This window comes from Struthio camelus, chromosome 2 (genome assembly GCF_040807025.1).
Source record: "Struthio camelus isolate bStrCam1 chromosome 2, bStrCam1.hap1, whole genome shotgun sequence".
Lineage (NCBI taxonomy): Eukaryota > Metazoa > Chordata > Aves > Struthioniformes > Struthionidae > Struthio > Struthio camelus.
The window spans coordinates 149,126,241-149,152,401 of NC_090943.1; the positions used below are offsets into that span (position 1 = coordinate 149,126,241).

At 37.6% G+C, this 26,161-nt stretch overlaps 1 protein-coding gene across 5 annotated transcripts in view; it reads left to right on the top strand.

Moving 5' to 3' along the window:
• RAD54B (RAD54 homolog B) overlaps positions 1-26,161 on the top strand; it is a 70,029-nt gene that overhangs the window by 37,895 nt on the left and 5,973 nt on the right. For all 5 annotated transcript variants that reach the window (XM_068933041.1, XM_068933039.1, XM_068933040.1 and 2 more), the window contains 9 exons: positions 6,293-6,493; positions 9,648-9,935; positions 12,605-12,767; positions 13,453-13,678; positions 19,459-19,666; positions 20,206-20,345; positions 21,183-21,473; positions 22,964-23,139; positions 25,531-25,792. In XM_068933041.1, the coding sequence (XP_068789142.1) occupies positions 6,293-6,493; positions 9,648-9,935; positions 12,605-12,767; positions 13,453-13,678; positions 19,459-19,666; positions 20,206-20,345; positions 21,183-21,473; positions 22,964-23,139; positions 25,531-25,792 (1,955 nt within the window). The remainder of the gene's footprint in view (positions 1-6,292; positions 6,494-9,647; positions 9,936-12,604; positions 12,768-13,452; positions 13,679-19,458; positions 19,667-20,205; positions 20,346-21,182; positions 21,474-22,963; positions 23,140-25,530; positions 25,793-26,161) is intronic.

Below are 26,161 nucleotides of genomic sequence, written 5' to 3' on the forward strand. Positions count from 1 at the left end.
TTCTGGCTCCCCTGACTTGTCCATTACATAATCAAATATTTTCTGGATTCTGGCTCCTCCACCTGCCTTAAACTTGGAATTGATTCCGGTGGGTCTCGCAGGATCAGTCAGATGGGTCCAGTGCGAAACTTAACTGCCTCCATCTCGTATGTTGTATCTACATCTTCCCTTGTCCCTCTCACATGGAGACCTGCTGCTGAATCAGATTCTGTAAAATGATTTGAAATTTCTTCAAAAATTTGTAGTTGTTTTTCTGCTATTTGTAACTTGGTAGTCCTAAAAATTGAGGTCAGGAAAAACAGTTAAACTAGAAGGATGGGGGAAGTGGAGTGGGCCTTATTTACCTATTTTATTTAAGTGGATCTTAGTGCCCTCAGTGTCATTGTATAGCCAGTTCCATTCGGGACTCACGTACTCGCCATCTTTTCTGTTGCAACTCTTTGTCGTCCTTAGCTGTTTTTTTCCCTAACACTTTTCACTTTATTTTCCCTATCATGGCCTGGTCCGCTCCAGTTCTCATTTCCTCCTCCCAAGTCTTCCTGTTTCTTTCTTTGGCGGCTTCCAGCAAGCCATACGTTCTTGACCGAACCCTGAATTTTGAAGGACAGAGATCAGATGCCATAGTTTTTCTTGCCCCAGTTCTTCTTGCTCAGAAAATCCCAGCTGTCTTTGCTGCCTAAGTTTTATGCTAGACTCCAGTTCCTGCCTGTTCCAGTCGAAGTCTGCACCCTTCTTCCTCTCCATCCCTCCTCTTCATTTGTTGTCTTCCTACTCCATTTATTCCCTCACTGGCTTCCAGCCTTTCCCTGGGTGCTCTGCTTCCAGCTCGCACTTATGGTCTCTTATCTGGCTCTCTGTTTTTCTCTTTTATAAACTTGGCCTTTCATTCCAGTTGTATACTGTCTTCTCAGGATGCTTCTCGCAAGCAGCTCTCCCTCGTAGCTGTTCATGTCCCCTCTGCCGTCTTTTCCTGCTTGGTTCCTGGAGGGGAGACGTTGTCTCTGAATGAGCAGGACAAGGAGAAACTCCCCGCTGGAGCGCTTGGAGCTGACCCAGCTCTGGTCAGAGCAGTGAGAGCTATGACTACAGAGAAAGTTATTCTCGGCCTCAGTTAGAGCATGTCCAGTGGGTAATCCTCAGGAAATTAAGCGGCAGAAAATGTGCAAACTACATTTATTTCCAAAAGCTTTTAGCTTTCAGGAATGGAAGAAGTTTTACTCCAGCCAAAAGAAAAGACGTGCTACCTTCCCCCCAGATTTCTAGATTCTTCTCCAGTGTATTGAGTTGTTAGAGCTTCTACAATGAATAATAGCGTGCTGTGACTACGACTGTATTTATCTGTGATTTTTGGTCTCACAAACAGTGATTTTTATTTTGCCTAAAGTTTTTATGAACATTGCGTGTGTGTGTTTGCATGTACGTGGACATCTAGTGTGGAAGACTTCAGCTAGCCTGATGAAAGTCTGGCGAAGTTATCAGCTATGTAAAGCAAGATATACTAATGGAAATCCCCACAGTAATTCACACTCAATCTAGATGCTGGTTTGGGATGAAATTTCAGAGAAAAGCTATGCGTACAAAGTGAGTTCGACACAGATGTTTAAAACTATTGAATCATTTATTTTTTTATCTGTATTTAAAATAGTTCTAGATGTGAAACAACGGTGAGTTTTTCAAAGAAATTTTTACTTCTTGAAATAGCAGTCTTTAGGTGAGATTGCTAACTTTCACATTCAAGAAGCTCATTCAACAGCTAGTGCAAAACAGAAAATATTTTACTTGCTTTTGTTTTTAAAGCACATTAAACCAAAAACATACTACAGATCTCAGCGCTCTGCTCTTAAAATTGGGCTGTTCTCTGTTAGGACTTGGAGCCTCTAAAGGTCACTCACACAACTTAAATACTGGCAAACCTATGGGCCTCCCCAGGCAACGGTCGGTGGTTTCATTTTGACAGTGATGTTGATTTGTGTAAGATGAATTGCATATTGTACATTTTATGTTTAAAAGAGGAGTAATAAGCAACGGGTTGTAATCAGGGAAATCTGAGATATTATCGCAGCTGTCACTGATTCCTACGGTTTTAGAGCAAGTCAGCTCCATGCTTTCTGATTGTGCTTTCAATAAAAAGTCTCATAGAAATACTCTGGAAAGAGTTATTACATATTTTTCCATCTTCACTGCATAGTAATATACATGTACATCTTAGCTTAGTATTCCATTTATCATTATGTTGAAATTACTTTGCAAATGAAGGATGATGCTATCTCTGCCTCATATTTCTTTAAATATTCCCGGGGATCTCTTAGCAGTGTTTAACATTCAGATCTTTCATACAGAACAAGATATTTAACTTCTGTGTAAACATCTGTTCTCTAAATGTTATGAATCAACCTGATTAAGCAACTTTTTGATTACTGCAGAAGTGAGCTTCTATAAAATTTTTTTGCTACTCAGAAGACAAAAGTGCCCTTGGCTCTGTTGGGCTGATAGATTGCAGGTATGCAGAGGCGGCTGCAGAGAGTGCAGCAGAGCACACCGTTGAGTTTCGACTGTGATTCATTCTGAGTCTGGATTTTCTTTCATACCAGTCCAGATTTTTGGCTCTGCCTACCTCTCTCTCTTTTTTATTCTTTAGCACCATAAAGCAGAATTTGAACTAGCTGTTTTCTTTAAACTGCAGTATTTGCACTTTGACAATGATTTTTGTTTAGAAGGCTCAAAATAATTCAAAGAAAAGTCCCTGTCATTTGATACGCACTTATGAAATAAAAATTCAGGTATGGAGTTGTTAAGTAATTTGATAGACCCTGAGCTTTCAAAATTGCTCTAATCTACCAGCAGCTGGCACTAAAAGAGGACAGTCTCCCAGTCTCCTTGTTCTGAACCACACGTTTCCTCCTGTTGTGTTGACTCTGGTTGCTCATGTGATCGGTTGGTGTGACTTGCCCTGGCTGTTCAGTCACTAAGGCTGGGGGAGAGGGAAGGAAGGAGAAGGGAAGCTGGTGGTGTCTGGCAGCAGCCTGCAGTTAGATGGTGTTAAGCCATCCATTAAACCACACCTCGGGTTGAGGTGTCTAGTGTCCTGTTCGCTGGAGCATGCTGCACTCCTTGTGCTAATGCATATTTACAGTGCTGCAAGCTACAGTGTGTATTCTACTGAAAATGCACGTTTGACTTACGTTTTGTAGTCTTTCATAATTAGGCTGTGTTTTCTTAGTGCATTGGGAGTAACCTAATGCATTTAATCAATACATTTTTTCTGAATCCTATTCAGCGGAAACTGGTTAAACTAGTTTGCCATTGGAACATTCCCCCCTTCCCCTTTCCTGGCTCCTGTCCCATTTTCTGTAAATCATCACCTTCATGAAGGTTGCTGAAACTTTTCCTCAGATCAAGTAAGCCATGGTTTATATCTTGAAACTTAAGCCCTTGCTTTCTCAACTGGCTATGTTTCTATTTGTGCAAGCTTTTGCAAGCATTTTTGCCCATATTTTCATGATTCCCAAGCCCTTCACGCTGGGAAGAAAGACAACATCATTTGCTACAGTTTCTTGACAGTTAAGGAAACTGTATTTCCATGCTAGGCAATTTGCTAGTTGGGAGAGAAATGAGTGGGCATGATTTCCTGATCCTTTTCTTATTACAGAAGTTCCCATTACTTTTTATTTTCAGTCCAAACTGAAAGCAGTTTGGACTGAAACAGCAGAGCTCAGAATTTACAATTGCAGTTTATCTTCCTGTATCACAGCAAAAGCATCTCTATTTAGATACTGTCTACTGGCAGTGAGCTGAAACAATTTTACTGTCCAAACCATTGCTCTCTGTATTCTGTATCAAGCACTGATATGCACAGCATACCAGTCTCATTTCAAGGCATGAAAAGTTTATGACACCGTATTTACCACATTTGGATATTCTGCTACTGCATTGGAATGCTTCTTCAAAGTTAAATAGGTGAGGTACTGAATACAAACAAAAGTGACAAGCTGAGCGTATCACAAATGGAAGGTTGAAGGCAAGTAACCGAAGCGCACTGGTGGAGAACAGGTTTAGGTTTTCTCTTCTAGGGAATTCTATAGAGGATGATTTGGAGAATATTTTTCTTTTTTCCTAACCTAAAAATGTTGCTTTTTTAAAGCAGAAAAATGTCTTAATGCTTTTATCTGGAACTCTACTGTAGTTATAAGTAAAAGGTGGAATACCTTATGTAGCAGAGAAACAAATCATTATTGTTTTTTTCTATAAACAGAAATTACGATCATTCAGAAGACAAATCGAGGGAAGAAATCTGAGCGTTGCAGAGTCTGTTAGTTTTCAGTTTTCCCATAGAAACATGGTGATATTATATGTAATATTTGTGTCCAATTTTCTTCTCACTGGGGGTAGATTGCTTTAGAATGCCTCTCTGCAGAAGTCACTATTATAAAATGCTAACTGTTCCCAGCACTGTTTCTATACTGTTGTTTTTTCTTATTGTTATAAAATAAGTAGAGAAAAGAAGAGTTTGAAGTTGCTGATTAAAAGATGAGAATTAGTTCCAAGGCCAAACACAAAGTAATCTTTTTTTTGGTTGAACCAGTTTACATTTAGAAACTCAAAATAGAAACAAATTTAATCTTTTGTATTTTTAGCAGTGTAAGCGTTTTCTCCTTCTCCTCTCTCCTTCATCCTCCAAATCTTATTACTGGTGGGTACTGAAGATCCAATAGTGCCCTTGTGCCTTTTTGCAAAACTGCAAGGATTTATTCTTGTTCTGTGACTCAGTCCCTAAGTTTCGTCTACGTACAGTTCTCTGCATTTCAGAAGGAGAGTCTGTTCTCTTTCCTGATCGTCATGTGGTTTGTCAATCTTCAGTAGCTGTTTTATTGTCCCTTGGAGATGGGGTCATCTGTGGTGCATGAAACGCTCAACAGGTGTAGAGGGCTAATGCCCTGAAAAAAGATCAACTTATGGAAAATCCTATATTTAGGGTCTATGCTAGCGTAGAGCTCTATGCAGACAATAAAACTTGTAGAGAACTTTGAGAAGAAAATCCTTTTTTGTAAATATAGTACTTTGCATATACTTAATACTTTTGTTAATAAAATAAAGGCTAGTCTGAACAATTACTCCAATTTTGGGCATATAACTTGCATACCAGTGTTTTGGAGTTTTAAGAAAATGTAGACTTGATTTCTAGGTTATTAGGCTGTGCTCTTTATTAGACCATTGTTAGGAACAAAATTTTACTCTTGCTGCTTCTCCTTTAAATACCAGCATAGCTGGAAAATTTGGAAAGGTTAGTCTTTGGCATAAGCAGTTTTTTGTATCAGATTTGTATAGTGTTGAATCCCAGATGGAATCAAAGGAGCAAAACGATTTAAGCCTTTAACCAGCTTGCAAGGGTATTTTAATGAAAATTAGTCTGATTCTTTCTTTGAAGTGGTGCATGTGCTGAAAAGGAATGCTACAGATACTCATTTAGATAATGCTGAGGACTTACCTACCATTACTTGACTCATGTCAGATTGCTAACTCTTGAAAGCATGTGTTTATTCTTAATCCATACTATAAGCGACTCTTACTTGCTCTATTACGATTTCTTAACCTTATTAACTTAAGTATTTCCTATTAATATTTAAATCCGTGATACTTATAATTAGTTAACTGTTGACAAAACTAAATTAATGTGAGCCCAGTAACAACATTTGAGTTGCTGCAAGCTCAGGAGATGGTCTATTTCAAGATTTGCATAATTATTTTTAAAAGGATTTAAAGAAAGCAGTTGAAGTAATCTTTTGCTCTGTTATGACTATGGTAGTTCTGCAACTTAGTTCTAGGGACTTCAGATCTGGTTACCTGCCTCCTTTACCACCTCTCTTGAGTTCTGTATTCTTGTCCTTGCTTCCAGAACGTTGCCCAGCACCAGCTCCTCAGGACTCTATTTTCATTTTCTACTAGGCTCATTTCCCTTCTGTTTTGTCCAGCCTTTACTGTTATTCTTTTTCCACTCTCATCATCTTCCATGCCAGATCAGGAACTCTCTTATTAATATACCAAGTAATGTCTGTTCCTGAAAGTGCGTTCTTTCCAAAAACAATTTAATAAGATCAGTTCCTATTTCAGGTTGAGTCCCTATGCACTGTTCTGTCTCACTCCAAATTTAGCATGAGCTACCCAGGACAGGAAATACCCTTTGTTTAGACAAGACAAAACACATAGATTGTCCTTGATTTGTTTGAAAAGAAAATAACTGTACACTTCATCAAGAGAACTTTAGATATTCCTTGTTATTTTATTTCCCTTTTAGATGCACTGCATTTGCCAACATCAGGAATGGCAGAAGAAGCAGCAGCTCAAGAAGACCCTGACTGCCTTACAAAATATTTCAGTGTCGTGTGGTGTAAGGCATCAAAGAAAAAGCACAAGAAGTGGGAAGGTGATGCTGTCCTTATTACAAAAGGAAAGTCTGTAATACTGAAAGATATGGAAGGCAAAGACATTGGAAGAGGTACTGCAGATTTGCATGTGTGTATAAGTGAAGAACTGGCTTAAAAATAATGTGCTTTGAATAAGAGAACACGGCTCTTTTGATAGTTGATAGTTCCCAACACTAGGCTGTCGACCACAGGATGCAAGAAAAATGTAGATTTTCTTTTTGGCCAAAAAAAGTCTTTATGCTTCTAGTTACACATGAGGCAGATGCATGGGGGAGGTTGGAGGAGGCTGAATAACATTATTCACAGGAACACCAAGTGCTAGTCCAGGGAGGTGATCTGGAAACAAACGGCTGCACTAATTCATCAGAACTGCCAATTGGGGGATGAAAAGTTGATTTCTGTTGCTTGAGTAACGCACTAGAGAAGGTGTTAGAATTAGGCGAAGGAATACAGGTAAGTTGCTTGTAGATATTCCAGTCAGTAATATAGTAATTGGGAACGTCTGAGATTGGATCTGTACTTCTCAGCTAGTCAAGCAGCTAAAAATACTCTCTTTGTTGCAAAGACAAGCAACAGCAACATTTTCCAGCCAAGCCAAAGTCAACTGTGTAGCAATTTTTAGTCTTGCAGTTTTAGCAGCAGCTGCTGCTGTAAGACACAGTTTGGGTTGATATCAGAGTTAAAAATAAGACTAGCAAAGTATAGGCTGCAGTCGGCTCACAAGCAGTAATTTTTTGTTGAAAGCAAAGCAAGAATTAAATTTGCTAACTGAGCCAAATTATTTAGTAGGGGAGTATGACTGGACAACGTTGCTACAAAACACAGTTTGATTAATTTTAGGACTGTCATGGCTTCTCTGCTGTTTTGTTACAATCCTGACATTGTGAGCCTTGTTAGGACCAGGCAATTTTAATTTGCAGATCGATCTCTGGCTTAGAAGCTAATTCATTTTTAGCAAACCAATGTATGTACTGGCTTGCTTGTTTTTGAAGAAAGACAGAAAGACAGTAATGCCTGGAATGCATCAGCCACCACCCTGTTGTTTTTGTATTTTTCTTTTAGAGTCCTGTCCTTTTGAATTAGCGGAAAATACGATAGAAAAATGAATATTCTGATTCTCACTGGTAAAAATCTTTTTGATGTCAGGGAGCACAATGATGGCAATATCATTGGTGCTAGCTCCCCCATTCAGAGTTGTTTTTGTTGCTCGGATGCCGCATAGCTCTCTGATTCTAAACAACTCATAAATTGACCAATTGAAGAAGTCTAAGTTTTAAATTTCTGCAATTATTCTATGCGCCTAACGAGTGAGAAGGAAAAGGACTATGTCCTGTAGTGGTGATTACCTCCAAAAGTGTGTTTAATGCTAGGAAGTTTACAGTGCCTACGAGGGTTATTATTTTAAAATGAAAAAAAAGGACTAAAGAAATTATTTTTTACTCAGGCATTTCAGGGCTGGATCTAGGAAGGGATATGAGAATGTAAAAACAGCCCTGGCTTTTTTGAGGTTAGGCAGTAGAATTTCTTGTGCTTCTCCCCTGCAGAAGTCCTAATTCCTCAATAATGTATTGCAAAGAATTTCAGAATTCTTTTCTTCTAATTTGCTTTATGTTACAGAAACAATTGTTTCTGGTAGCCAAATAAGCATTTGAGTTTTGCAGATTTGCTTTTTGCCTCTCCTGAGTTCCCATCTATCCTTAAAGCGAATCCTATCTTAGAATTAGAGCCTTCAGACCCAAATCCAACAGACTGTGCAGAGGCACCTATATTCGGCATGCTTGGCTTGCAGCTTTGTAGAGGTAGTACTAGGAAAAAAAAAAGCTAAACAAGGGTAAGTAAAAAATCTGCTCTCCAGGGCACCTCATTTAGGAAGGCACTTGCATTCACTTATGTTCTGGCATCTTACTCTTCCCTGAAAGCAAGTGTTCTTCTTTCAAGAACCAAACAAAGATCACTTTGTGTTTTTTGTATGCATTTAGAGGAGAGAATAAAGAATACCTCCTTTTCCCTTTGGGCTAGACTGTTTTTCAACACTTGCTAAGACTGTGGAACACCTCAGTTAATTTCCTCCCCTTACAGGAATTCAAATCCAGATCTTCACCTCCCAACCTTTTGGGAAAAGACACCTATCCCTAGAAGTGGGAGACATGGGTTTTGGAAACAGCTGCCAGGACTTTTTATATGTAATGATTGTTGGATAAAATGTGTATAACCTTGGAGAACTTTGCTTCTATCGCAGGCCAGTACTTTAACTGCTAGTGTACAGAGTAACGCTGTTTATTTTTTTGGCCTAACGGAAGATTCAAGCCTGTTTACCCAAAGTGGTACAAATTTGACTGTTGGGGTAAAAAATATGCTTGCTTCCAATATCGAGGTAGAGATGTGGCTTTGAGCTCCCTGAGTTAGGAGAAGAAATTATATATGTCTCCCATTTTTGTGTGAGAGCTTTAACCACTAGAATGCTATTTAAAAGAAGGAACCACCACTCTTTCCTTCATCTTCATCTTAAAAGAAGGTGGCAGCTGCTGCTGTATTTTGTAATGAGACTAATAGTACGTGTTAGCTGCTCTGAGAGTGCCCACTGACCAAGTGCCTGAGGGGGCATGGAAGAATGCTTCAGTTCTGTTTCCTGAACAAAGTATGCACAAAGTATTGAGTCGATAAACCCAGTCAAAAATCAGAGCGTAAATGCTTTAGGGCATATGTGGAAGTAAAGCTTTTAGATGTGTAGGAAACCTCAGTTGTAAAAAGCTAATTTAGAATAATTTTTCAATTGTTCAGTCTGTCTGTAGATCAATAGCAAGAGGGGCTAGTGGTGTTTAGGCATGAAAGGAAGCAAAAAGAACCCAGAGCAGTCAATAGTTTTGAGCAAGTTTAAAACTAAGTCAGGCTGCTAATTTTTGTGATATGGTGCTGTTTTTTTTACTGAAATTCCCTGAAACAAATACTTGATATTCAATAGAACTAGTCTTAGCTGCGGATGGATGATAGAATGTTTGCTCACATAGCCTTATATCTTATAATTCTGATTATTTTCACTGAAATTTTAAGCTCTGGTAAGTAGAGAAAGGCTTTATGAATTGAAACGTGTAAAAATTCCTAAAAATGCCTAACAATCTAATACTTATTGACAGTTTTGTTTTTCCTTCCTGCAGGTGTGTATTGATGTTAAGGAAGTAGTATTTACTGTGTTGTCCTAATTACTAGATTTTGGTATTCTTTTAGGTACTGGATATAAATCTAAAGAGCTAGAAAATCTTGATGAAGGTCAGACGCTGAGGATTGGAGGAAAAGAAATTGAAGTGATGGGTGCAATTTCAGCACAAGACTTCAGCAGTGGCAGGTGTTTTCAGACTGGAACAGAGACTTATAATACAAGTCCAACTGCTTTATCTCAAGCTACTATGAAACCATTCTGTAACCCATTCAAAACACTCTGTCAGCCCAATGCTAAAGAGAATATGCTCAAAGATTCTCAAAGCTACAAACCTCGCCATGATCCGAATGCTTCAAGTAAGATTTAGATTTTTAAGTTTATTTAAGCATCCTTGGTCCTATAATAAAAAACTTGAGCATGTAATCAAAATTTTCATATTCTCCAAAGTATTACTGAAGTATTTCTGAGATGTAGTAGTAATGTTTCTATTAACACCTTACTAGGATTTTATCATGTGTGCTCTTAGTAAGTGGAAAACCCGGAAATGCTCTGCGCTGCATAAGGTTTCTCATGGGTGATATTGGAGAACTGTTACATATGGCTGTAGAAAAAAGTTAGAGGATTTCTAAGAGTTTGTCAAGAAAAATGAGTGTATTGAACAGAGAAACAGTTTGACACATGCTTCATGTTCTATAGGAGTTCCAGCTTCCCACTGGGGTCAGTGAAGTACTGACAGAAAACAGCAGTGTAGTAATTACAGCGAAGGATCAGTACTAAGGAGGTTAAGCCAGATTCAAAGAATTGCTCCTGACAGTGCCTGATCCTTCACAGTCAGTGATTGTAATTAAACTGCTCCAGCTCAACAGGATATGTTTTGGAATAAAAGTTTTTTGTTTTGTAATGCTAGACCTACCCTATGCTGAAGAGCCACGAGAGTTTCACAAATTACATAGACAGAGGCTCGATAAGCAGTTGTATAAGAGGGATCCTGTAAACATTTGATAGTCACAGGAAGCAGCGTTGCTTATCTGAACAAGGAGTACTCATCTGTCTATCAATAACAAACTAGTCAGGCAGCCTGCTGATTAGGGACAATATTCTGCTGAAGGCTTTATCTTTCAGATGAAAGCTAAAATGGTTTAAAGAAATGTAATTAAGTAGAGCAGTGCGTTACTTTTAAAATAAAAAAATACAAGTTTGTTGCACGTTCTTACTACAGTTTTGCCCCATCCTATTTCTTACCTCCTATCCTGAAAGTATAGGAGTTTTCAAAGCTGGCTTACCGTTCTGTGAATTTCCTATCATCCTGTCCCTGTGTAAATAAACAATGAGATGCTAATCACGTGGTAATTAATGATAGCATTTGCACTTTTGTAAGAGCAGTCTCATTAACAGAGTCTTCTGATCTGAATTCAGCTTGATTATGTTGTGTCTAACAATGTTCCTTCCTGTGGTTTCAAGATGATACTGCATTAATTTTCTAACCTAAAATTTGGAAAAGCTGATATATTCAGTACCTGAATTAACTGCTTTGGTTTTGCACTGTTTTGTTCAAAAGCTAGGCTTTATTGTAATTCTTTTTCTTCTATGACTTATCTGCTGGTGAATTTGAGTACCTCCCCTGAGATGACCCTAAACTGATGCGAAGAGTCCTAAATGCATCAAGAGGTGGGACCTTCAGTCATTAGTGTTGCTCGCACAGGAAAATCACATAGTTTATTTAAAGTCTTGTTACGTTACTCCTTTCAAAAGTTAACTGGGACACTTTCCTAGACCAGGACTTTGAGATGGAATTCGCTGAATAGAGACCATGTCAACTCAGTAGAGCTAACTGGTGTTGGATCATTCAGAGGTGTTCATGTGGATGCCTACGACAATAGTTGATTAAAATGCAGTTTCTTCAAAATGGAATGCCGTTTATCCTCTTGTGCAACAGTATAGGACACACCTGACCAAGATGTAAAGCCATGTCTTCCGTGTATGATTTCTAAGTCTTTTTGTCCATAGCTCATCTAAGCCTTGTTTATTCCCCATCTCCGATGCTGAAAAATTTTGTCAGAAAAGTTCTCTTTTTGTCACCATTGGATTTTGTATGTGCACACGCACAATATGATTTAATATAGCAGAACTCAGCCCTTTGTCAGTAGGAAAAAAATATCCCTGAATGATACAAGCCTTCAGCCAACCTACATCCCTGAACAAAATATCACTGCAGATGTACTCTAGTGGCATAAGGTATCAGAAGCTGTTGCCCATTCTGTCCTCTAACAGCTCAACTTTTCAATGAGGATGTGTAACATCAGTTGAAGCAATCAAGTATGGACATTGTCTAGCAAAATAATGACATTAGAGTTTGTAAAACGATGATAAAAATTATGGCAAGCAAAACTGTTTTTCAGATGTAGCCAAAGCATATATCCCAAGACTTCATGCTCTCGCTGCCTCTGTATGTCTTCCAACCTGTCAACTTCTTTTATTCGTGCACTCTGGCAGCCTTTGTCAGCTCACTCTCAGTTCAGCCCACTTTTTTAACAAATCATTGTCTTTTTGTCTCTCTTTCTTGAGCAGAGAAGTCGTTCTGGGAATCTAGAAGAATATCCCCTTGAAATACAGTGTCTAGGCTTTAGCTAGGTCTTTGTTTACATTCTTGTTCCTAACATTTCCTTTAAGAAGTCTCTTGGAGCTTCTTCTGATTAGCATTCAAAGTAGTTGTGCAAAAATTTATTAGGCAGGCTGTTTCACATCATCATGAAAAATATTAAGAAATTTCTCAGTTTGTCACCTTTATATTTGAGAAGAGTGCAAACTATTTGAGCATTGTATGTAAAGAATTTTTTATTTAGAAGGCTATCTAGATGCTTTGTTATCAAAAGTATTTTCTGTCTGAGAATGGACAACATATTAAACTATTTTAGAGGGTATTACATCATATGTTTATTCTATAGTTAAATTAGAGAAATAACACATTTACTAGCAGTAAAAATAAATTATTTGTACAATACTTATATGTGTTTTGAACTTCAAGATTCTTTAGTCATGCCAAGACCAAATGCAAGCCATCAGTGGATGTTCAATAAGGCTGGTTTACCTGTGGTGGATGTAGTTGTGGATCCTTACATTGTAAATAATCTCCGACCACATCAGAAAGAAGGAATTATATTTCTGTATGAATGTGTAATGGGAATGAGGTAAGAAGATAATAAACCTTTTGGCTTTCAATGCATATAATATTTTCATGTCCAAGTTAGAAATTTGGCAATTTTGGGGAAATTGTTCAATGAATTCATATTAATTAGTTTCACCAAATAAAGATTACACAGGTTTTTTCTCATCTGTATAGAGCTTCATGCTTGCTTGACTTTGCCAGATGTGGTGAGAATCTAGTACACTGAAAAGTCTGTCAGTTCTATTAAAAATATCAAGCTTTATAAAGACAGATACTGTCTGACCTATGCTAAAGTCTACTGCCTGCTGGTAATTCAGAAATTTCAGAATTATTTATAATAAAGAAGCCAAAATACCAACCTGTTGGAAAAGATACAATACTATTTTCAGAAATATTTTCTCAAGTTATAGATTTCTTAAGGTATACAGAACTGTTAAGAAGATAATGTATTTTGAAACATTTTTAACTCAAAAAAAGATTCAAACTATTTGGTTTTGGAAGACTAGTGTATTAATCTAGAAAACAACAGGAATTTTACCCTAAGGACTTCTGATGTTAACTGAGTGAAAACCTACAGTAGAGCATAATAAGTATAAATAGGATCCTTATACTTCAGGAGACAACCACAAAAATTAATCCTCAAACCAGTTGCAACTAATAAAAATTTTGCCTTTTAAAATGTACTGCACCCTAATTATTTTTTACAGAGTTAGTGGCAGATTTGGAGCTATTCTTGCTGATGAAATGGGTTTAGGAAAAACATTGCAATGCATTTCGCTTGTCTGGACTCTTCTGCGTCAGGGGGTCTATGGATGCAAACCTGCACTAAAGCGAGCACTAATTGTCACCCCTGGGAGTCTGGTAAAAAACTGGAAAAAAGAATTTCAGAAATGGCTGGGAAGTGAAAGGATCAAAGTCTTTACAGTTGATCAGGTAAGATTTATTTTTGAAAAGGGATTAGGTCATATTTGACTCTCAATATAGGACTTGTGCTTTTTTTTTTTTTTTAAACAAGAGACCAAAACTAATAATTCTCTAGTAACATGTATCTAGAATACTTCATTCCTCTTTCAGGTAATTGTCCATGCGTCCTTTTAGCTGTCAGTGCCCAGGGGATAACTCAAGCTCACCTGCATGCGTAGCATATGTCGGTCCAATCTTTCTTCAGGCTTCACCTTTGAAGATGTAGGGGGTGATATGGTCCTCCTTGTGCCTCTTCCATTTGAGGAAGAACTTTATGTTGTATATCAGAGTGCATTTATGTAACAGAGCTTCTAGCTTGGCTGACTTTTATTCAGTTTCTTTGGTAGTTCCTTTAAGCTCTGTACCGAAAACCTTTTCCTCTTTGCTTCAGCTGTCTACTTTAGGTTACTTTAAAATGTTATTCCCTTTACTGTTACTGTCAAGAGGTAGGTTTCTGTAAGGATGATTTAAAATCTCAGGACTTATCAAACCTAGAGGCTTGGGGTTAGATGCTGCAGGTAGTATCTCATGTCTCCAGAAGAAAGAAGACAGGTACACGTCTCAGTACAAGAAGTTGGATGTTACTCATCCCCGTCCCTCCTATAGTGGAGGTGTTCCCACTGACAAGGACGCTCCCATGTTCCTGTATTGCCTCAGTGAATCCTATGTGCTGATGAAGTATTCCATCTGCTAATCTCCTCGGTAAGGCTTTAGGATCTTGCCTTTGTTTTTGAAACACAAAACTGGGTGCTGTACTGCTGAGACTAAAATCTCTAGCACAGACTCAGTGCTTCAGCAATCTTTACTGACCGGAGGGAAGCGCCTGGTAAACTAAAAGACAAACAAGTTCAAGGGGTGGGAGTATAGGATCACTGACTAAGGTCTTTTTCTGGAGGAGGTCCACATCTTGCTCTGGTGATCCAGTAAGACTCTTCTTACCATGTAGATTTTCCCTTCAAGTTTGGCTCAGTACCTCAATCAGGGGGTTGCATTCCCTCAGGGCTTGCATTTATGAAATTGTAAACAAGAAACTAGCTTGCCTTTGTTAACACTTCTGAAGCTTCCAAATTTAAGCTCTATTTTTTGCAATTTACAATCTAGTATTTATTTTCCTAAGATCCCCATGCCCGTATGGAATGGGTGTTCACAGCAGAAAGGAGAGACAAGTTAGTGATAGTAAACATGGAAACTGTGTTGTCTATGTGTACTTTCAACAATCTGCCTTCCCTCTACTTTTTCCTCTGTCCTATATACTTGAATTGCACCAGTGGAAGGCAGTGGAAACACTGGAGGCTTGTGCTTCTAAAGCAGAGAATGTATTCCTGGGAGAAGTGTGAGGGATACCTGCATATGGACATAGCTACTTAAAATATCTGAATAAAGCATGTAGGATATAAGGTACTCCAGCAGTTAAATGTGTTACGGAGAATGTGTCTTGGACAACTCCAACTACTGGAAGGTAAATAATTTTTCAATTTTTGAAGTAACCAGACACTTAGTCACCAGTGTTTGCTAGTCAGGAGTGTCTCTAGATGAAAACACTGAGTGAAGGAGAATGGAAACTTGCTTGACAGCTTTGCTTGTAGTAAATGATAGAAATATAAAACCTAAATGATAAAACATACAGTATCTACATTGGTGCCTGCAGCAGGGATACAGATATTGTTCCAAGGTTATTTTTTAATCTAATAGTTCCATACAAGTAGTACTTCATTCTGAAGATGACCTAATTCTTAAAGCAACCAGATTTGCTTTCAGTTTCTTGCATTATCTTTATCGTTTGTATGGAAGAGTAAATACTTCAGACAAAATGAAAGTTTTAAAACTCTCTTTTATGGATTTTACAAAATTATATAGAACTAATTTCTTTATGTTTTTATGTAAAAAATAATTTGTATTCCACTCTTATTATCTTTGAATCCCCCAAAGGGCTGAATCAGCTTATTTTCCACTGAGGCCAATCCATGGGTCTGTTTCAGTAATAAGTGCCCTTTGCATCACCTGCATTTTTAGTAACTTGTTTCAAGACATGGCAGTGAAGCAAACTAACTGGTCAGGAGTTGTAATGTAGTGTAATTGAGATTGAGAAAGTTTCTAAAAGAAGTAGGTACAAGGCAAAATGTAGTATGGTAGCACTTTTACCTGAAAAAAGAGTTAGAAATAATTGAATGTTTTCTCTCAATTTTTGTAACTAATGCTGGGAGGAGAAAATCTGAATTTGCTGACAATTGCTATGACCCAAAAAACCAGTACCTTTTTTAAAATTTTAATTTAAATAATTGTAATATTCTTATCCATATGACTAGAGTGATTTGGAATTGAGGGCACTCAACAGCTTTTAAGACTGTGTTCCCAAATAGCAAGGAATACATTGTCATGCAGAAGCAAGACACAGTATGACTTTCCTGGGGTATAATGAGGAATTTCAAAATAACTTCCTGTCTATCTTCTCGAGAAAAACAGCAATTACCATCCTGTTATTTCTTCAGTATAGCTTAAAAGGAAGCAGTTGTCTGAAAGGTTTTTACTATTCTTGCATATAAGGAATACATTCAAAGAACTGGCAGAGTTTTTAAGGTGTGAGGTGCATTTTGCTCACTTTCACAGTGAAGCACTAAGAACTGATTCTAACCTTTCAGTAATACTCTTTAAAAAAACAGTGCGTTTAACTTTATCTGCTTTTAAAATATGATTCCAGTTTATTTCTGTTCAAATGCAGGTGTTATGTAGAGGACATTTGGTCTTACAATGAGGGCATTTGCACAAAGGTTGCATTTAGGTCTCATTAATCCATGTTACCAGCATTTGAGACGTGTCTGAGAGAATAATTCCATTATCTGCTGATTGAGAATATAATTTCTGCTGGGGTTGTTTTCGTTTAGTTTTTAAGTCAAAACGTCTAGAGAATGAGTTAATTCAAGGTTTACACTGCTTTGTGATTCAGCACTTTTTAATTTACACTTCAGTGGCTACATTGGATTTGGACTGGTGCAAAGAAGGGTCTGTTCAAAGAGCAGGTCTGGGATATTAGGGAGCTCTAATACTGATTGACAATTGCTCCATATGTAGGTCTGAGCAACTTGCTTAAACCTTTCAAGTCATTTTGGGTAACTGCAAAAATGGAGGCTATCTTGCAGCGAATTAAGAGGATAAATTAATTAGTTGAAATTAGCTTGTAAATTTATTTTAATTTTTATTCCATCATTTGCTGCTGTTATTATATAGAGTGGTGGATATATTATATTTGGATGTAGGGGGCTTATAATATGTCAGGGCTCTCCTGATCTTTTTAAGAGGTTCAAGTAGGCCAGCAGAGTTGATGAATTACCAGGAGAGGGAAGAGGGAAGGCAGTTCCCTGGTGCCCCAGCAGTTTCCCTGTAATCTCAGCTTATGCCTAGAAAGTGCAGAGAAACAAAATGCTTTCTGAAGCCTGAGCATCTTCTGATACTTGACAATCCCCCCAAAAGACCAGAAAGGCGTTGTGTCCATCTCCAGGGCTGCAAAGAGCCTGAATGCTGGGTAGTAACGGCAGTGGCTGTCGCCTACATAGGCTTGGTGCCTGGGGCTGCTCGGTGTCTCTGCTGCTATGTTGGGAGCGGAGATCTAGGGGAAATTTTCTGTTCCTATTTTGAAACTAAGAGTAAAAATACAGGCTAGAAAACAAGCTCTTCACTACAGTCCTGGGGGAAGGCAGGGGAAGGGTTGCCTGCCCTTGTTACCTGCTCAGCACCACTCCTTGCTGCCTCCATCATGGGCTTGTCCTCTCTGAGCGGGGTGTGGGCACTGGTCTACCAGAAGCTACTTTGTTGGACTTAATGTGCCAGATTTGGCCCATAGATTCATCTGAATCGCCTACTAGGAGGTTATAAAGATTGTGCTAAGTAAGTGATGTTGCCTTTTTTGGTGTATTATACCAGCAGGCTCCAGACTTAGTTTTGTGTGTTTAGTAGCTGATCTTGTTTGATGATAAAAATACCCTCCTAGGTTCGAGCTAGATTTGCTCTCAAAATTAAAGAGGTAGTTCAGCTTGTGAGCTGGGACCACCGTCTGCTTAGTTTGTGAACACAGTTATGGAATAGTGGTTTTATTATCATGCAAAATTATTTGCCTCATTAAGAAAATCCTTCTTGTCTCTTGAAGAGAAGTCACCCTTTGCAGTCGTGAATCTGTATTGTGCCTCCTCCTTCTGGGAAAGCATATGAAATGTTGACTTTTCAGATTATAATGAAGGTTTCCTTCATTGTCTTGGGATTACCAAGTAGATATACTCACTGGGAGGTGAGGCTGCCACAGATTAGTAGTATTAATAATTTCTTGCTTAAGTGCCGAGGAAGCTATTCTATTAAATGGCATTGAGTATTTTTTTGCAAGTTTATTTGTCCCTTCATTAATTTTGGAACATGGTTAAGATCTGTAGATACTGCACATGTATACTATCTAGTTACTCTTTACATCAAGCTGTATGTAACTGTTCAACTGTGTAACTGACTGGTTGTGAGTGTTTAGTGTTGTTCTTTTCCTCACTGATGAACGGTGAATTGAATGTTCTGGCCTGTATCCCAATTAAAAACAAAAATGTACTTTTTTAGTGAGAGCTATGTAAAATCTGTTGCATATAGGGCTGCTTGCGAAGGAGTGTGGAGGCAATTCATGTCTGTAACTGAGGTAAGGGAAATGATCACAGCAGAATTTTCCATTTTTACACATAATCACAAGAAAAATTGTTTTTTCCAAGTCTTTATTCCATTATAGGTTGCACTTCTGAAGGAAACTAAACAACCTTAGTATATTCACAGGTCTGTTTGGAAATGTAATTATTTCTATGAAGCTTTTGAGGAAGAAGCTCCCTGTCACATTACAATAATTTTTTGTGTTTCTTTTTAAAGCTAGTTCTGTCTCTAAGATCTAGAACTGTTCATTTTCTATTCTGTTCAGACTCCAGTGCTACCATACAGGCAGCTCTTGTTGATTTTCTTCATTGTCATATTTGGTAATAAATCAATAAACTAGCCAGAATGAAAGGTTTTAGGAGTTCAAAAGTATTGATGTCTGTTGAAGGAAAAGGGTTGGAAGGGTGTATGGAAGTGGAGGGGCTGACCGTCGCTTTCTGACCATTAAAACAGTGTTTAGAAATCAATTCCATTTATAGATGGACAGGCATCCCCCCAGGCAGGGGATAATTATTGGCTTCAAGTTCTGGGTCCCAGCTTGCCCTTACCTGTCAGCCAACCTATCGATGCTAAGGGTTTGTTACAAAGTGAGTATCATATTCCACGTAAAACTGCAAGAGGAATTTTAGGTTGGTGGAATACATGTGGTAACTTCTTGCTGGACCACGTGACGACACACTGCAGCTTGAGATCCCAAAGTGAATGTGCAGGCAGTTACTGAGGTGTGTTCATTATCTCAGTTTTAATTATCCATCTGAAGCTCACCTAAATGCCAGGACTGGGAAGCTGTTACAGGGAGTCTGTGCTTTCCACCTTCGGGGTAATATGTCTCAGAGGATCTGAAGGCCTGGAAGAATAATAAACTGACAGTTAATAAGTTGGTGAAATTCTAAATTGCCATATCAGTTCCCATATTTCTTTTGCAAATTAGGAAAGAATCAATAAGCCAAACTCTTGGAGGAGGTAGTAAATGTTTTGTGTCAGACTGGAAAGATTTCTGTAGACACTAGGTGATTAAGTAATATGATGAATGATCTTCAGAGAGATAGTTGTATCATATATTTTCTTTATGCCTGCAGGATCACAAAGTAGAAGAATTCATCAGTTCTCCGCTTTATTCAGTTATGATAATCAGTTATGAGATGCTGCTGCGCTCATTGGATCAAATTCAGGCTACAGAATTTAACCTCCTAATCTGTGATGAAGGACATCGTCTGAAAAATAGCTCTATTAAGACAACTACAGCACTCACTAGTCTGTCTTGTGAGAGAAGAATTATCCTTACTGGTTAGTATCTATGGTTACTTCTAATATTTAGGTATGCTAAAATTGCAAGGTCGGGTAAAGGATAAAGATATTGTAAGCACAGCAGGAACACAGTATAAATTTTGGGAATTGGTATTAAATACACAGATCTTGGGTCTTGTGAAAAAAGACTATTTCCAAAAATGTTTTATAAAAAATGCAAAATTTGTTTAACTTCAGGGACAGGCAAGCAGCCTGGGAACTTCTGTAAAGGAATCAGGACTCAGTTTACACACAAGCATTATTTTCCTTTGTATTTATTTAATCAAATTAATTTAGAAATTAATGCTTTAAATTCATTTGTCACAATAACTAGATATGCAGTCTGTATAGTTACAGAGACAGTAGCTTATTAATCATGATAATGTTGTAGATTGATTAGTACTGAGTAATACACGTTGAAATAAGATATCTGTCTTCAAGATGCATTCTCAGCCATTAAACTCTGAAGTCACTGATTGTACTTCTATCAGTTTCAAGAAAAACCTAACAAATGCAGAATTATTTTTTTCTCTTTTTAGGTACTCCAATCCAAAATGACTTACAAGAATTTTATGCGTTAATAGAGTTTGTAAATCCAGGAATACTTGGTTCTTTATCCACATACAGAAAAATATATGAAGAGCCTATTGTCAGATCCAGAGAACCTTCAGCAACAAAGGTATATTATTGAAAAAAAAAAAACAATTATAGAAGAAAATTCATAGAGGGCATTGTGAAACTTACTTCCCGTGGAATAAAATGAGGTTTAAATACATGAACTCTGACTAGGTTATTCAAAGAAACCAAATTTTTGGCGTCTTCTGAGGATCCTGCATTAATATATTTGGGGGGTTGGATGCTACTGTACATCCTCTGTCTTTTTTTATGTGTAAGACCCTAGTTCAGCTGGACCCTAGTCCAGCTTATGTATAGACCTGTTGGGGGAACCAAAATAGTTGGAAAAGTTGGCATTTTAACATAGTTCAGGACTACTAATAGCAAGGAAAGCTCTTCAGCCTCCTATTTGAAATAAAATATTGTTCTTCAAAGGGAGGTGGAGGAATACATGGGTCTTGAGATCATAGCACCTCAGCTGCCTATTCATAATCAGGCAAAACGTATTCTTCCAACACCTTGCATTCCCGCAGATGCTGTGCACATTGCCATATGATGATGTGCTATTCATTCATAGTTTCTTTACAGTACTGCAAAATCTGCATGATTTTGTTGCGTCAGTCAAGAAATTCTGGAATATAAATTGAGCCTTGTATGTCTTCTAGGACATTATCTTCCTTTGTTTAAGACTTTAGAAGCCAGACCTAGCAGTCTAAGCTAATGCAGTCATACTAATTGGAGAAGAACCGATCATTATAGCCCTGTGTCCGAAAGTGATATCATACATTTAAGCTGTTCATTACTGCCTAGTTAAAATCACATAGAAAATTATTGTGATTACGTAGAAAATTATTGTGATGGAATGCAAGATTAGCACTAATTTTGTGCTTTGTTCTTTCAGGAAGAAAAGGAGTTAGGAGAAAAAAGAGCAGCAGAACTCACACGACTAACTGGACACTTTATTCTTAGGAGAACGCAGGAGGTTATAAACAAATTTCTCCCCCCAAAAAAGGAGAGCATAATCTTCTGCCGACCAACAGCACTGCAACTTGAACTGTATCGAAAACTGCTTAGTTCTCGAGTTATTAGGTCCTGTCTACAAGGCAGGCTAGAAAATAGGACTCATCTAATATGTATAGGAGCTTTGAAAAAACTTTGCAATCATCCTTGCCTTCTCTTTAAAGCCATAAAGGTATGCGTTGGGGGCATGCCTGCAATTAGTCATTTCAGCAGGCAAAGGTCACTATTAGTATGTTAATGGTCAATGTGCATGTTACTGAAGATCACTTCATACTCTCTCTTTACATGTGACTTGCTTTTTAGGAGACAGGCTTTCAAAAAAGTAAATGTTAGGAAATCTGAATGCACACAGGGAGTGTATCTACCTAACCCGTTTCCTGTTGCCTTAGAGTATTTTCTTGTTCTTTATTATCTTCTTTCATTTACCCTCTTAATCTTGTCTCTAAGTGCTTGTAGAAATACACACAAACAACAACAACAAGCAACAGTTATTATAAAATAATTTTTCTGAAGGAATGTAATTTTGAATGCTAGTGCATCTAGATAAATCTTTTAACCTGAAGTTCTTAACTAACTGCAGTGTCAGTTAGAGAATGCTCTGTCTGCTGGTTCCTCTGAAACCTGCCCGCCTGTGTGATGAGTCTCACCCTTTCTTGTGGACACTTCACTCTTCAAGTTCAGTGACAGTGGGAGCTGCAGGGTCTGTGTATCAGGGGTATTAGATGTCTCCGCTTCCAGTTTTACTGGAGTCCTATCACTGTACAGCTTGTTATTTCTACAGAAATATTCTCATTCCTATAGATAAGCAGTATGATAGTTAGAAGTTAGTAATACTTCTATAGCCACTAATCAAAATCCAGGCCAGTTGAGTGGAAATATAAATCTTTCTTTAAAGATGGTCTTCCAGACTTTGTAGGGATGTCCATAGCACGCACCTGCCTATGAGTGACAAAACTGCCTATATTCATTGAATTTACTTCAGAGTTTGAGTATCATAAATTTTTCAAAAGTGGAAGCTTAACTCTTTACAAACTAATGAGATGGAAAGGTGAATGCAAGCCATTTATTACTATTGTGGTTTGGGGGTTTGGCTAGTTCGGCTTCTTCCTCCTTGTGAAAGAATGATTTTCAAACTGCAGCAAAATATTACCTATATTTCTGCTATTTTATTTTAACTCTTGTTATTATTTGCTAGCTTCATTTCTAGTTACAAAACTGAATCCTAATGACACCATCTTTGTAAAGAAATTAGTGTTTGTGGAGTTCTGTAATAAGGTATCAAGGAATTTGGAAAGAATAAACAGAGCATTGATTTCTTTTTCCAAGTTTTAGATGCAGCTTTACTGTGTTTATATCTGTGTGGTCTTTTAGAAAGAGAAGTAGAAGTGAAACACATTTTTCGGTTCTTAATATTTCAACTTATTCTCCACTCAATTGTAAATAACGTCTTAGATTATAGGGTGTAAACCAAGGTGTAAATGCTATGAGTATTTTAAACTGTGCTTTCAATGCAGTATTGGGAGGTTATCGTGCTCACATGATACACTAGTTTATGGTGACTTTTTGATGTTTTATTTTTTCTTTGTAGTAAAAATATTAGCAAAGTTTAAACAAAATCATTTTAAAGAGGACATGGAGCATGAATCTTTTTATTTTTCATAGGAAAAAAATTGTGATTCTGTGTGCGATGAACATGGTGAATCCAGTCTCTATGAAGGTTTAACACATGTCTTCCCGCCAGATTATACTTCTGACACTTTCTCTGAAACTGACTCAGGAAAATTGCAGGTGCTGGTGAAGCTGTTAGCAGCAATCCATGAACTCAGCTCTTCTGAAAGGCAAGTGTGAAAGAAAAGTAAAATGGAGATATGGAGGTGATCTTGTGGTTATTCTGTTTTGCTTTTCAAATGTATAGTAACGTGATATTAAAAATAAAGGCTTTGCAGCTGCTTGCAGAGGTGCTAAGTACATTTATGCATGATACCCCTGGCTCTTCCGTGTTAAATTACTGAACTAGGATGTGCAGCTGGCATAATTTTCAAAGTTGTTCTTTATGTTATCTCCAGATAAAAGAACTTTTCATACTGACTTCCAGCAACTAAGAGTTTGCTACAGCCTCTGTACTATGACATACTACCTGCACTTGCACTTTCTAGTGCTTTGCATCTCCTTGAGGCAATTATTTAACGTATTGAATATTTTAAATTGCACTAAAATAGTTTTAATTGCTAGATCATGAGTTCTTTCCTCCTTTACCATGATGTTCAGTGCTTGCTGCGTTTTCTGTGTAGGGTATGTTCACAGGAGTAAGTCCCAACAAGTGAACTGGCACAGCAACTGCCAGCGTCCCCCATGGTAAACGGCACTGACATGAAGCAAAACCTCTTTCGGTTTATCCTGGGGTAGTAGGATGCACAGGGCCAGTTACTGGAGAATTGCTCGTTTCGTGGAAATCTCATATACCTTGCATGCCGTGGGTGAAATTTTTGTGTACTCATGACCTAAAGCCCAGCTACTCCAAAGATATTTATCTTTCAATTTTTATTTAAGTTGATGGACATTGGTGCTTAAATAGGACATGCTGTAATTCAGTAATGGGAGGTAACAGCAGCTCTCTTGGCACTGATATAAAGGAATTTGTTTCTTCCTGATGCTCTTTTTTTACAAAACAGAAAAGCTGAGCTTGTCATGGATATTTATATGCTTAACATCCGTTGAAACCAATGAAAGCTAAGTACCTACATGAACTGGCCTTATTTCCTGTAGCCGAAAAGTATCAGGAATATCGGGAGAAAGCAGCTTCCCCTGTATCAGTGCTATGGGAGCTGCTAAGTTGCATCTAATGTTGAGGCTTTATTTTGCAACTTTTAAAGTTTTGCTTCTTAAATTCAGTTCTATTTGTATATGTTTTAATTGTTTTTCTATTATCATAAGTACTAAATAGTTTTTGCAATATTATACAGGCTCAATTCCAGTCTCCTTAAAAAGTATATACTCTTATTTGTGAGGGAAAACAAAGGTGTGAATTTTAGTTTGATTGACAAAAAAATCAATCTTGCAAAGTCTTTACAAACAAGTCTTGGGTGTAGTTCAATTGTAGAGTCAACTGTAACAACAAAAATACTTTAAAACATATTTAAAATGCTCATTTACCAGATTTCCCCAATTATCTCTGTCTAGGTTTTCTATATTTATTTTTAATCAAAAATAGTTTAAAAAATGGAGCATCTTTGATGGAATTTTGTAAATTCAGTTCAGATTATAAAAGACCTCCAAACAAGATCTCACAGCGAATGCCCTGTGTGCACTTACAATTTTATTTATAGTTTAAATTCAATAGGTCTTTCTTTATTCTCTCAGTAGAATTGTCCTCAATACTTGGAAGGACAGAAGTTCTAGGTTTGCAGATCTCTGAAACTTATGTAGTAAAAATTTCTGAGGAAAACCACTGGCATAGTATAGTGACATAGACTAGCCATTAGTTTAAGGGACCAGGAGACTGATTTCACATTAACACCCCTCGCCCCCACCAAAACTATAATGTTTATGAAGTCCTTTGCCATCCCTCATCTCCTTTCCTTTCGGTCTCAAGATGTAGGCAAGAGGCATTGTCTTCCTATCTGACTCTCATTGTTTGGTTTCTCAGAGTTCTCCTGGATTGCGTACATAACTTCACAGTAGCCTTTTAAAAGTTTTACTGCTTAAATTCAGTACTGTTTATGTTTGTTTTTTGTATTATTTCTCTGCTGTCATCAGTATTAAATAGCTTTTTCAATATACAGGCTCAATTCCAATCTCCTTAAAAAGTATAAGTGAAAAAGTAGAGCCACATATACTTTGTATTCGCGACTGTAACACCCTCTGCAAATGCCTGTACTTTTTCTTAACAACAGTGAAACGGTGATTTTGGATAAGTAGAGATTTAAAAAAAATTCTGTCTCTGTGGTTGGTCCTGGATCCCTGCAATCCGTGCATTAAGTCAAATTCTGTTGGAAAAAAAGTACTTAGCGTGAATGCTTGACAGTAGATATAATACATCCAAATTTTGTATGTGCTTCAAATTAGTATTACATGTTTTGGTTTATGATTTATGAGTAACCTCAGGTTGATGTGTAATTTTTACTTGACTTATGATTTTATTTCCTTAGATGTCTTCAATAATTTGTTATTGTACTTTAACTTTACCGAGGTCTAAGATAACAAGATAACTGTGTTTTCCTATTTGGCAGAGTTGTGCTGGTATCCAATTACACGCAGACATTGAATATGTTACAAGAGACATGCAAACGTTATGGATACTCTTATACTAGACTTGATGGACATACTCCTGTCTCCCAGAGGCAACAGATTGTTGATAGTTTTAATAATAAATTCAGCCCAGCTTTTATCTTTTTGCTGAGTTCAAAGGCTGGGGGGGTAGGACTGAATCTGGTTGGAGCATCTCATTTGATCCTGTATGATATCGACTGGAATCCAGCTACAGATATTCAGGTCTGATACAACTGTGTACTCGTGGGTTGGGATGGGCATCAAATGAGTTCTTGGCTGATTCTGAACTGTCTGACTTTACATGTGTTATTGCTACCTGATTATCGTTCCACTGCGTCGGGACAAGTACAATATTGGAGGAAAGCTCTATCTGAGCGAAAAAGGAGAAACGTTTCTCTGTCAAATTAAATGTGTTGGTATCATTAGAAGCCTCCTCACACTAAAAAAGGAAAAGAGTAAATTCTAGTTTCCTTCAAGAATTGAGTAATGTGCCACCTGTGTCTCCTGTCACCTTTTAATTTGAAAGCTGTTTTTTTCTAAGAAGAAGACAAAATTATGATTAGATTGTACAGTGAGTGTTTCTGAGAAAAA